Genomic DNA, 12,563 nt, shown 5'->3' on the forward strand with positions numbered 1-12,563 from the left:
GTTGTTCGTTTTGTGTGTTAACAAGCCACCAATAGAAGGCGACCACAGGCACCATTACAGTTTCCATTAAAACCAGTACAATTTCTGTGATGGTTTCTATAGTTTTTTTCTTCAGCAGGATGATGTTAGACGTTACACGCGGGGTCAACAAGCAGTAATGTCTTTGTTGGATAGCTATTTTAGAAATAAGTAAAGACAAGAACTACAACATTACATAAGACATGACTTCACAGAAAGCCTTTGTATTGCTACATGATTGTCCCTCTTTTGGGACGACGTCTGCTCTGTGACGCGACAGAAAGCCTATCGAGTCTGAGAATGGACGGAAGTCTTCGACCCAAACCCGCTTCTCCTGGCGCTGTGTGGGAAGAAAGGTGGGCGGAAACAGAGCGTTAGTCATTCCCAAAAGACTGAGCATCCGCATAACTCTGAGCAAACAACACAAACCTGCAGAGCAAAACTTATTTTGTTGACTTGGAGCCTGAAGACATCACTTTGTAAAGTATCCAGCAAATATAAATATATAAATCACGTTTAGAACTGTCTGCTGAGGTTTGCCTTTTATTGGTTTGTGGTGGTTTTCAGCCGTTCTCTCTCTTTGAAGGAGATAGCTGGCGGGATCTGAGACCCGGTCAGTTCCCCGTTACGCTCACGGTAGCACAGATTCCCCTGCAGCTCCTCAGCTCTGACTTTTACTTTCACAATGACCCAGACGGCCGTCCTTGTGCTTTACTGGAAGTGCTGCTCATCTTTATGGGAAAGGCTGTGACACACCGGGTGGGCGGCTGTGCTTCTCGCACTTACAGGACCTGGCCGAGGCACAGAATATCTTTATGACCCTTGTTAAGACAACTGACTAATGACTTTTGCCCAGACTGTCGTGTCATTTCTCAAGTGCCAGATTTGTGTGTGTACTGGACTGAAACACAACAACACTGAATTATTGTGTTAAAGAAAGGCATGACATGAGCAAGACAAGTTTTCAGAAACCTACTCCGCTTTATTGTTGATAAAAAAAGAAAACAAAGAACAGCATTTAAAGACTGCATGTTATTTAGAAGCAAATAAAGCAGCGAGGCAAGTCGCCCCTTAGTCACACGTTCCCGTCAGCCCGTGTTTGACACCAGTCGCTCGAGTCTTTGTGTAATTCTCTCGAAAAATAGTAAATGAGGCTCCAGAACTGGCCGTCAAAATCTGACACTCTTCCCCATCAAGACACACCGTGCTGCTGTAACATATTCATCATCAAACTTCATCTTCGACTCAGTCATGAAAGTCTGACTCTAATTTGGGATCAGGACTGAGAAGATAATCGTCTTCTGTACACACAAAGTAAACCGAGTAAACTCATTTTTAGTATGTGTATATATGACACACAGTAAAGAGAAGACCTTGTGGTCTGTCAAAGATTTCTTCGTTTTAAAATAAACGATGCGATCAGTCTTTAGAGTTGGATCAAAAAACACAGCCATTCAGTCCCAATGTCCCAGGAAACAACACAAGAGTTAGGGTTCATATAGAGGAACACATAACAATCAGGAACAAATCAAGGACCAGTGGAAAAACTCGAGCACTCGGTGGACAAATGTACCAACAGTAGGCGTGTACGAACACAAACCAGCAACACAGAAACACTTAGAGCCGAGCTCAAATAAAACAACACCACACTGCTCCGTAAAACCACTTCAATAAATAAAGCATTCGGAATGATACAAAGTAATACAGTAGGTACCGTACACACACTATTCTTAAAACAATTTTGTACAAAAATACAATACGTTTGTGACATCAAAAACCTTATTCAAGTTTCAAAAAATAAATATCTTCTTGTTGCACAAGGTTATTTGACAGTTCTAGTCCTGTCTCAGGTATCCTTATGAATCATCTCCGTAACGGATAAAGATATATAAATAAAATCATCTGCATCTCCATTGACTGTGAGAAAGGCATTGAACAGCAATTCTGAGCAGCAACGCTGGCAGACGTACAGGACTCTTTAACGCACGGATGGTTTTTGCAAAAGCAGGCCTTCCACGAGTCCTTTATCGCAGCGTTACATCATCGAGCTGATCCGACGTCTTCTGCTCGCCTTGTCAAACAATGTCTGGGTGCCATTACCAACAATCTTTCAAAATTTCTCTCATTTATTATTTTTATCTTCTATAAACATAGTTGTAGTTATAGTTCAAACTGTCATGCTGTACACAGAGGATAAATATTACACATCATTTAATGTTTCTGATTTATGTGCAATCGTGTAGTTTCCCAAAAATAACGTGTCAACAAGACACTAGTATTCCGACCGTGTTCTTCCTCTCCTCAGAAAACAACATAAATACAAATTCTGTATAAATAAAATAGCTTCATAATTCATTTTTTTAAAACAATTATAAAATAAAATGCAGAAAAAAAATGCAAAATACTATTGATCAAAAGCCCTTTTGCTGTATTTCATATTTCAGGTCAGTTTTGACTCTTGACTTGGTGCATTATCCCATTTCTTTAGTCCAGAGTAGCTTTTTCACGCCATTACTCTAGGTTAACACAGCATCAATACTCATTAGATAAATGGCAAAAACACGCTATCAACCCATTATTAGAGCGTATCTCCTGACAGGAGATTACAGTGCAAAAGGTCTCGGAATGCTCAGGAAATTCCCAACTCAAAAACGGCCAAAGGTACCATTTAAAGTTTTGCACAGTACCACGATCCTTTATCCGCAGATGTCTCTTTGCTTATAACATTGCGATATTAAACAGTAATACTTTTGAAAAAGTCTTGGTTCGTATAAAATATTTTTTTCTCATATTCACAAATTGCACAATATCAAACCAACCAACAAACATATGCTGTAATGTTGTTACTGAGATAAGATGACAGATTAAACCAAGAGATTTCCACTAGAATACAGGTGACATCTCAAAGCAGTATAAAGGGAGAGGTTCTCTTCCACATTTGTAAGAGTCCGTCAGGAGCTTTGGAGAAAAGTTTGCATAATAGTGCAACAATTTTAGAAACACGAACCCCCAAAACATATAAAGTTTGTCCATTGGTTGAACAAGATGCTGATTATGAAAAAAATTGCAGTAGCGAGCCGGGGTTCGCAGAAAAAAAAAGAGAAAAGTATTCAAGTGCAGAATTCCTACTTGAGTTTGTGTTCCCTTTACCGCATTTATGACCATCCCACCCACAGCGCATTTGCATCCCTGTCGCTTCGGACTGACCCCGAGTCCAAAGAGCGGCTGAAGAAGTACTTCGGGAGCATGTGCAGCACTGTCAATCCTGGACGGATGGAAAGCGGCATCGCTCTCATGCACGGGTCTCCCCCGCCTCGCCCTTCCAGCAGAAGCAAGACGGAGCTGAGAGAGACAGAGAATGAGCACGAGGGCAGATAAAGAGAAAGTCATCAGAAAAGCCTCTTGTGGTTTCAGCAGCTGGTGCTCTCCCCGCTCTTGGCCATGCCGGCCGAGCTGACGGCGATCTGGCAGCCATTGGTGACGTGATTCATAACTTTCTGTTTGAGCTGAGCCACTTGCTCCCTCAGGATGCTGGCGGTGGAGGCTAGGTCCGAGTTCTGCGTCTTGAGCACCTTGACCTTCTCCTCCAGCCGCGAGATCCTCTCCAGCTTCCGCTTGCGGCACTTGGAGGCGGCGATGCGGTTCCGCAGCTTCTTGCGCTCCGCCTTGATCCGCTCCTGGGTCTCCAGGTCGATGGGCGAGAGTGAGGGCGGGGAGCTGGCTGGGTCGGCCCCGGGCGGGTGCGGCACCTCGGGCACCGTCTGCGGAGCGTCCGGGCCCCGGGTCTGAGGGCCGTGGGGTGAGGCGTAGGCCATCTGGCCGCCGCCGGGGTAAGAGGAGGGCAGCTGGTTGGGGTTGTAGCTGCTCAGGTTGGTGTAGATGGGCATGTCTGCGGCCGGCATCAGGTTCCTCTGGTAGGGGCCCTGGATGGAGGAGGAGGGCGACATGGGGGCCCCCACCAGCTGGTTCTGCTTGTGCAGGTCAGCCAGAGCTTTGACGAAGCCGTCGGCAAATCCCTCCTGCTCGTTTGTGGCATGGTTTCGGTACATGAAGGGATTGGCAGATGCGTTGGGAGCTGGGCTTGTAGTAACCAGCCCCTGGTTAGACTGGATAATCAGGTGCTCCAGATCTGGAGAGGACAGCTTCAGGAGGTTCATGTCTGGAGAAGACATCAGTGAGCCGTTGGGATTGCCGCTCATGCCTAGACCGCTGGGGCTGTTGAGTTTGAGGCTGGAGGCATTTCCCACGCTGTTGGAGAAATTGTGCGGCATGTTGTTCTTCTTGCTCATAATCTTGTGGCCTTGGTATCGATCGTAGTCTGGAATTTGCCCAAAGTTTGGAACGCTATCATCGTGATAGAAGGGCGTTTCCATCTTACCCGTCATTGAAACTGCAAGACAGATTCCACACAAGACATAATACGGCGAGAAATTATCTCAGCGGAGCGTTTTCAGTCATCCACGACGGAAAAAAATAATCAGTCGAGTTGTTGGGATTGGAAAGAGCATTCAGAAATCCTCCGTGTTAAACCTACAAAAGAGTAGAAATATGGAAGATGAGAAAAATAAACCAAGGGCTACCAAAGTAAACAAGGCTGATGGTAAAATCAAAACCCCAAATCACAATCGTGCAACTAAAACTTACACACACACACACACTCTCTGTTTCTCCTCCGCGATTCACACAGCCATCAAAGTGATCTCTAAATGATCAGACTGTCATTAAAATAATGAAACCAGGAAGCTTCGAGTTCTTCCCGTTAATAAAGACTCACTGTTGACTTTCCTGGGCTTCATCCAAACACAGCTGAGCGCTTCTCTAACACTTTCTTATTCAATTCGCCACATGGTCGTTAGAAAAATCCCCCGTCAAAATCCCAAAACACACACACTGGCGAACAAACAGGCGGATCGAGTCACTTACTGTGTGTAGGATCGATCAGATGAAGAAACAATCCACTGCGTCAAAGCTCCGATTAGTCACGCTGGAAGCGCCGAGCGCAGAAGCGTAACCCACGCAGCGATGAATCAAGCGCGGCTCAAGAACAGCGCGCGGCTCCTCGTCCTCTCCGGAGCGCTGCGTTTCCTCGTCTGCTCGCTGTCAGAACGACTGTGGGACTTTCTGCTCGGCTGATTATTAACAACACACGCCCTTCTGTTCTCTTCGGTTCCTGAAACTCGCATGACAGTCAGTCAGACGCGCCTCCTCCCGCGCGGAGCGTCGCGTTTATTGGCCGCTGGACGCCTGCGATGTTCGCGTCGCTCGGAGGGTCACGTGATTATGGGAAGAATATGCGCCGCTGTTCTATGCATATACGCGCTGAATATTACCAAAACGTTTTAAAGCAACAAATGTTGTGAAAAATACAGTAAAAAACACTGAATTAAATAGAATTAGCAAATAAGGGATGCAAACTCATAAAACATTAGAAAGCATGTACATGAAACCCCAGCCATCTCAAACAACATCATATGCTTTGGAGACAAACATGTGTTCAGTATATTTCCAAATGCCTTAAAAGGTTGTTTATTTAAGACAAAAAGAACACTGTAAGCACATGTAGACTGTGCTTATTTTTTCATTTCTATTCATCTATTAAATTTAAGGCACCATAATATCTTTTTTATTAAAAACACTCTATTTTTTCTACATTTATCTATTTTAAAATGGGCATTGTGTATGAATATCGTGGTCTTATGACAATTTGCCTGTGATGTGCATCGTTTATAAAATCGCTTTGGTAAAAAGCATCATCTAAATACATCCATTGTGGAAAAGCACTCTAAATTCAGACACACACACACACACACACACACACACTCGCTCTGCTGTCCTACACGGATAGCACGACCTCCACATGTCTGTTTTTAGAGATTAGCCCACACCTTGCTCTTAGGTAAGTCAGGTGGGAGGTTACAGCGATCAGAGCAGGACTAGTGTGGGTCGGTTAGCCTCCAGCGGGTCTGACATGTTTGGCCTGGTCTCGCTTCACTTCCAGTGTCGTTTCCCCGTCTCTATTAGTTAGCTGCTCCAAAGGTGATCTGCTCCGGGGTATTTAACTCTCCGTCAAACACACAACTGCACTCTTAATGACAATTGTTTAGGGGTTGTGTGTGTCTAACAGCAGTTCCCTTCAAGGTCATCAGATAAGCCAAGCCTTTCCTTCTTTATGTGACTGGATTCATTTAAAAAGGAATAATTGCTTATTCCTCAAAGAGTTTTTTGCATGTCTTTTTGTGTTGTGCAGCAGGAGTGGCATTGCATAATATATCAAACTGTAACGTTCACCTCCACACAACATGTTCTGAGTTTGTTTGGTTTCATTTTATTCATTCAGCAATAATGTTTGCATCCATGCACCGTTCTGGGGTGTTTTAGTTCTAATGGAGAGAAATATGAAAAACGTTGCTATTATAGTAATTTTCTGTGTGTCGCACAATTAAGTCACCATATAATGAGATATCGTTTTGCTGGATTACAGAAAAGGGGAGAAACTGATGAACCAAACCATCCAAATGAAAAATTTAGAGCACAATTTAGCATTTCAAAGGCACACAAACTAATAAATTGGCTGTGACGCTGTAATGAAATAATCTTTCGGCCCATTTACGTCTGATGTGAAGAGAGCTCTGAAACTTGTGCTGCTTGTGTGCATGTAAAATATCTCAGCCTTCCTCCTACGGCTTTTTGCCATCGTGAATGTTTTGATGTTGTTTCCATGTCAGAATGGCTCAAATGAAAGCAGACTTTCTTGAATGCACATAAAAACGCATTCAAAAGCTGCAAATGAGCTGCGTTCGATCAGAGAGACACTGAACGCACGCCAGGGACTCGTTAACTACTTTTTCTGTTCGCTATCATCGTCAGACAGACACAAAGCAGGTTCAGCGTGATGTTATCAGAGCGTCCTAACCATCAGAAGAGTTAGAGGCACGTGCGACTCGATATGTTGTGACAGTAAATCACAGACGTGCTAACAGATTCAGTCCAACACATCAAAGCTCAAATCCATTACTACACTTTTCTGTTCTGTCTATCAGGCTAATGGCATAAATAATAGTGGAAAAGGAAAACAGTGCACCTCTCCTGAAAGCAGACTGTATTTATTTACCAGTTTGTCTTGCCACAAATTTGAGTGGAATAAATGAGCGTGTTCAGTGCACGAGTCTTTTGAACAAACAGCCATGAGGTAGCGTCTGACGAGGCAGAATAAACATGTGTTTGCGTCGAGCTCCGAGGAGCCAGAACTGTGTGTGTGTGTGTGTCTCTGTAGTTTATGTTGTTTTACTGACCAAACAACATTCTGATATCCAGCTCACTTGAGCTCTGTTCTGCTCTCTATACCAGCAGCTCTCTTCTGAGGAAACACTTGAAAATAAAACCTCACAGACGTTAGTCAGGAAAGCACAATATTTAATATTTGACAGGAATGAAAATGAGGCTGTGAGGGACTGAAGTACAGCGCTTTCAATGAATTGTGCTGTTGTTTGACAACATAGCATCCGTTTTAGATGAAAACAAGACAAAAACTCAGTTCTGAAAGTTGTGAAAATGACACAATCTGTGACTTTCTTACAGTGCATGACATTATAAAGACTGTTAGTCTGTCCCCTTTCGTCCATATTAAACTCAATATGGCGTCTAACCTGACTAAGGTCTATAAACGACTCATTTGGAAAGATCTACAGCGCAGGCTTTCTGTGATAGTTTTCAGTACTGATTGAAAAGTATTTGTCTGGTCGTATTTGTTGTCATGCCCTGATCGACACAAAGAGCTGCAGTGTTTGTTGGGACCGGGGTTCGAGTCTCCCACACTTTCCTCTCCGTTCTCTGCGCTCCTATCAAAATAAAAGGCCATTTCTTTCATTCTTTTTCAGCTCCTGGCAGTTCTGTGATAGCCTCTGAAAATGATGCCTTGTAATAGTTTGGCCAGAGGACAGTGTCTTTGAGCTCAATGGTGCTTTCCTTGATGGTGATTCAAAACGCTCACAGCTTCAGGACCAGAGCTGTTGACTCAAGCTGCCAGTCATTTCTCTGAGGAATCCTGTTTTGACTGGATCTCCAGAGCAGAAGGGAGATTTGGGTTGTAGGTAATAATTTCTTGAGACTGCTCATTAAGTGTCACAGGATGATTCACATCAATGAGGTGTAATAACAGCGGCAGGGTTGCTTTGCCGTCTTATTCATGCCAAATATATTTAAGTATTTATCTGTCAAACTAGCAGTCATTCCTCTTTGACCGAATTCTTGTGGAGAAGATTATTTGTGACGTATAATCGAACAGAGCTGTCGATATCAGAGTATGAGAATAACTTCATTTGATCTCTCTCACAGCTTTCAGGAATGGATGAATAGAGTAACAGATATCATACTGATGGTAACGGTACACAAACATGACGGTTCGGTACAGCAGGGGGAAAAAACTTTAATTATTAAACAGTGCTTCACTGAACAAAATGCTCTTTCTTTAAATAAATTCAATTATAATTAAAATGATATGGATAAACATCTACCTCAGCTTATGCTCGAGCCCTTTTACATTATTATAATGATACAATTAACAACAGAGTTAATTCTCTCTATTTATTTTTAAATATAATAATCAACACTCAGCTTAATAAATTGTATGCAAACGTGTAAATTGCACATAATGAAGTTTTTAAACTAACTTCTAAATTATTCTAAAAATTTCTATTTGTTGTTGAAATATATTAATTTACACAGTGGCTGTCATAACTTGTTTCATAACATTTTTTTTAAAACATACATTAAATAATTAAGACATCACTAACAGGTAAAGTAAAATATAATGAGTATCTAGTCTAATATTTCATGAAATGGTCTTCTCTAGACTTAATTTCTCTAGGGAACTAACGAGCTGTGGACGCTGACGACTTGCCTGAAGTAAATGAAATGCTACGTGACATTTTGTTTCGATGTCTTTCTGCAGTTGAAGCCCTGATTAAGTGATTACATAAGGCATGAGATGTTCATTCATGTTTATTTCATGTTAAATCTCGCAGTAAAGAGGAAAGGATGATCGCGCTGCCGTTTGAACTGATTATACAGCGACCTGTTGCGCCTCATCAAAGAGCATCAAAATGCCTTTTGCTGTTTGAATTTCCTGAAAGAAATGGACAGAATTTGAAAGGTGAGACTTTGTTTCTTATCACAAGTGATAATATATAAAACTGGAAGTTTTCAATGCAGTTCCACTCGTGCAGTGGTTAAAACAATGCTGTATTTGTTCAGCGCACACACAAACTTAGTGTCCAGTTTAACAAATCAATGGACATACTGACTGTAAATAAATGTATTCTGTAAGAAGATGAGTAATGGGTGGGGTGGTGATGGCGCAGTGGATAAGACACATGCCTTTGGTGTGAGAGACCCGGGTTCGAATCCACTGTGAGACACCAATGTGTCCCTGAGCAAGACACTTAACCCCTAGTTGCTCCAGAGGCGTGCGACCTCTGACATATATAGCAATTGTAAGTCGCTTTGGATAAAAGCGTCAGCTAAATGAATAAATGTAAATGTAAATGTAAATGTAATGAAGGAAATCATTTGTCTGAGAATCAGAGAACTATTCTGAAATGATTGTTACATAGTGTAAATATATAGAGAAATCAAACAATCCTCGTTATGTAGCTTGGACCTATTAGTCTTTGAATATTTTTTTATTATTATTATTTTTTTTTAATTGTGATATTGTGACGTTTACAAGGATGATTCATCAACAGCTTTTAATCAGAAGCTTTTTAAATTAAATATATATTGCCTTATTTTTCACAGTCATTAAGGCTACAGTGCGAGGGATATGGAGTAAATGTGTGATCTGCGAGTTCTCCTCATAATCCACATGATTCACTCTCTTCTGGTTGCCACAGAAACATCGGTTGAATGTCAAGTTTGGACACTGCGCCGCTTTAGAGCCATCAAGTGCTTCGAAGCGAGCAGAGAATGCACAATACAGCAGAGAGAACAATGAAGACAAACGTGAGCAAACAAAGAATTAGAGATGGAAAGAGCAGCATGTCCTTTAGATTCTCGTGTCCCAACAGGCTTCTTAACTAGCTTAACCAGGCATGGCTATGTTGACCAGCCACTCATACGAGCACTAACCAGTAGTGTGTGAGACACTGAGGACTGGTTGAGGATGAGTGAGGAAGAGTGAAGATGAAGTTAAGAACTCAGATGCGTTATTGTATTTCTCACTTGGAAACGATAACAGTCATTTCAGGGAAAGTGAAAAGCGTGCGTGATGCTGTATTATTTTATTTAGCTTGTCTTGAGCTGGAGTGATGCTAGCGTGTCCTGATACGTGAGATCTGAAGAGTCGCTCATGTCTGGAGCTCAAGCGGCGCAGGCTTTAGAAACAACGCAGGTTTGCATCGGCATGTCTTGAGCGAACGATCTTTAAAGACTTCCTCACAACATGCATGCAATGGCACGTCTTGATTACTGGCGTTTATTAACCATTGGCCAATCATCATCGACTGCATGAAGGCTGTGAAGTGAAAAGCAAAGACGTGTGATTCCAGGAAGGTGATTGCTCAACAGGCCAATGTTTACAGAAGAAGCACAAAATAACTAATACGGTCACATTCTGCTGGCCTGACATAAGGCCTGTTTCACATTCGCGCTCCGCCAATTGGTGCGCTTCCATCCTCGTCCCTAGGCAACCATTGATAATAATGAAATGTCAGGCTTCATTGATTCGAGACACAAGAGCCTTGGGCCCAAAGTGAAATAAATAATTCATATCAAACCGGAAGAGTTGGATGATCCTTTCTTCAGTGCACTTCTATGAAGATCTGGGTCAAATTCAGAACTGAAGAATCGGCTCCCTTTTATTCGTAAGTGTGAATGTGAATCGACTTGAAATGACAGGAAGAAGAATTTTACAATTCAAAGATTTGAATGAATTTGTCCAACACAAGCTTCACAGGTAATATACATAATTACGTCATTCATCTCTGATATACAGACACAAGTATACTGTAAGTAGATACCAATTAGACACATTTCTCTAAACTAAGTTCAGTAATGTCAAAACCATTAACAATCCTCAAAAGTGATTTTACAACATTGTTTTCATAATGTTTTTGTAAATCGGTCCAACATACTGTATGTTGTTTATGGGTAATTTACACTGAAGGATGAACACGTACAGCAGTTATAGGAATGTATATGAACTGTTTTACTTCTGTTTCCTTCAATTCAAATGTGAAGTAATTTTTTTGTCCTGTTTGTCTCCTCATATTTAAATCTGAATGACACACAACCATGTTTTCTAAGCATGTTTCATCACACACACACACACACACACACACACACACACACATCAGGTGAATCTCGCTGTCTCTGCGCATCAGACGTTCTCAAAGAGTCCGTGTGGTTCCCGTGGGATTTCCCTGCCTCCGTTCCTCCTGCCGCTGAGACCTACAGAATCAAACAGTGAAACTTTTCACAGTATGGCAGAGGCAGTGACTCACGGGGACTTAACTAGTATTTGTGATGCTTAATTCATTTTGACAGTTGGAAATGTTAAATCCTCGGGGCTTTGCACACAGTCACGGCTAAGTAGGTTAAATAGAACAGAAGCTACAGGGATCGATTTCAGACTGTGTGTCTTCAGCTAAGACTGGCCTTACCGTTTCTGATTCATGTAAACACAGATAAACACATCAAATCAGGAAATCTGGGTTGTCAGTGTTTCATACACACACACACACACACACACACACACTGAATTATTAGATTTGGCTTCTTTTGTATGCTTTACTGTGTGAGTGTGTGTTGACGGATGCGATGCTGTCTTCGTTTATGAACTCATGAGTTTGTTCATGCGTCTGTATTTTAATGGCCCACTGACTGTAAATCTGCACGTAATGTCATGTGACACCTCCCGTGATGTGACCCGTGTGATGGACCGCAGTACGGCTCTTTAATGAGGCTGGAACAAACTCTGACTGTTCATTGTGTGTCAAAGACAATATTTTACAATTCATTAAAATAGAATCTCGGTCACAGATGCAGAGATTGTTCTCGTGTGGCATCATCTCAGTCAGATTCTAGCAGAGACACTAGTGAGACTGTGCTGTCTAGATAGGGAGCACACTAGATTTTATGGAATAGTTCAGCAAAAAATATGAGATCAGGATGAGTGTGTCTTCATCAGGTTTGTATAAATGTGTCTCTGCATCAGTGTCTCAGCAATGGATGCTCTGCAGTGAATGGGTGCCGTCAGAATGAGAGTCCAAACAGCTGATAAAAACATCACAATAATCCACTCCACTCCAGTCCATCAGTTAACATCTGGAGAACACAAAAGATGAAACAAATCCAGCATTAAGACGTTTTTAACTCAAATACGAGTCTATAATCTATAATAACTCTTCCTCCAGTGAAAAACTGCATCTCCTGTTGTCTCTCACATTGAAATGCAGCCACATATTTGTTTAGAGCTGTTTTGTCTTGTAAACGCTGCTTGATCTGCAGATTTCTCTCCTGATTCAGACCAGAACACTTTTTCACTGGAG

The 12,563-nt window shown here is 42.0% G+C and overlaps 1 protein-coding gene across 2 annotated transcripts; it reads right to left on the minus strand.

Annotated features, from left to right (window-relative positions):
* Positions 1-977: 977 nt before the first annotated feature.
* Positions 978-5,197, minus strand: LOC306869313 (transcription factor Jun-like). Of its 2 annotated transcripts, none has more exons than XM_079416013.1 (2): positions 4,942-5,197; positions 978-4,548 (listed from the first exon to the last, which is right to left on the minus strand). In XM_079416013.1, the coding sequence occupies exon 2, from the start codon at positions 4,401-4,403 to the stop codon at positions 3,429-3,431; it is 975 nt and encodes a 324-aa protein (XP_079272139.1). In that variant the 5' UTR covers positions 4,404-4,548; positions 4,942-5,197; the 3' UTR covers positions 978-3,428. The 2 variants fall into 2 exon arrangements, with proteins under 2 accessions (XP_079272139.1, XP_079272140.1); XM_079416014.1 differs by having other exon boundaries at positions 984-4,548; positions 4,793-4,946.
* Positions 5,198-12,563: the final 7,366 nt, after the last annotated feature.

This window comes from Barbus barbus (genome assembly GCF_936440315.1).
Source record: "Barbus barbus genome assembly, chromosome: 5".
Taxonomy (NCBI): domain Eukaryota; kingdom Metazoa; phylum Chordata; class Actinopteri; order Cypriniformes; family Cyprinidae; genus Barbus; species Barbus barbus.

Bases quoted from the DNA above. Each gene is read 5' to 3' on its own strand.
- LOC306869313 (XM_079416013.1), bottom strand. From the start codon at position 4,403: ATGACGGGTAAGATGGAAACGCCCTTCTATCACGATGATAGCGTTCCA.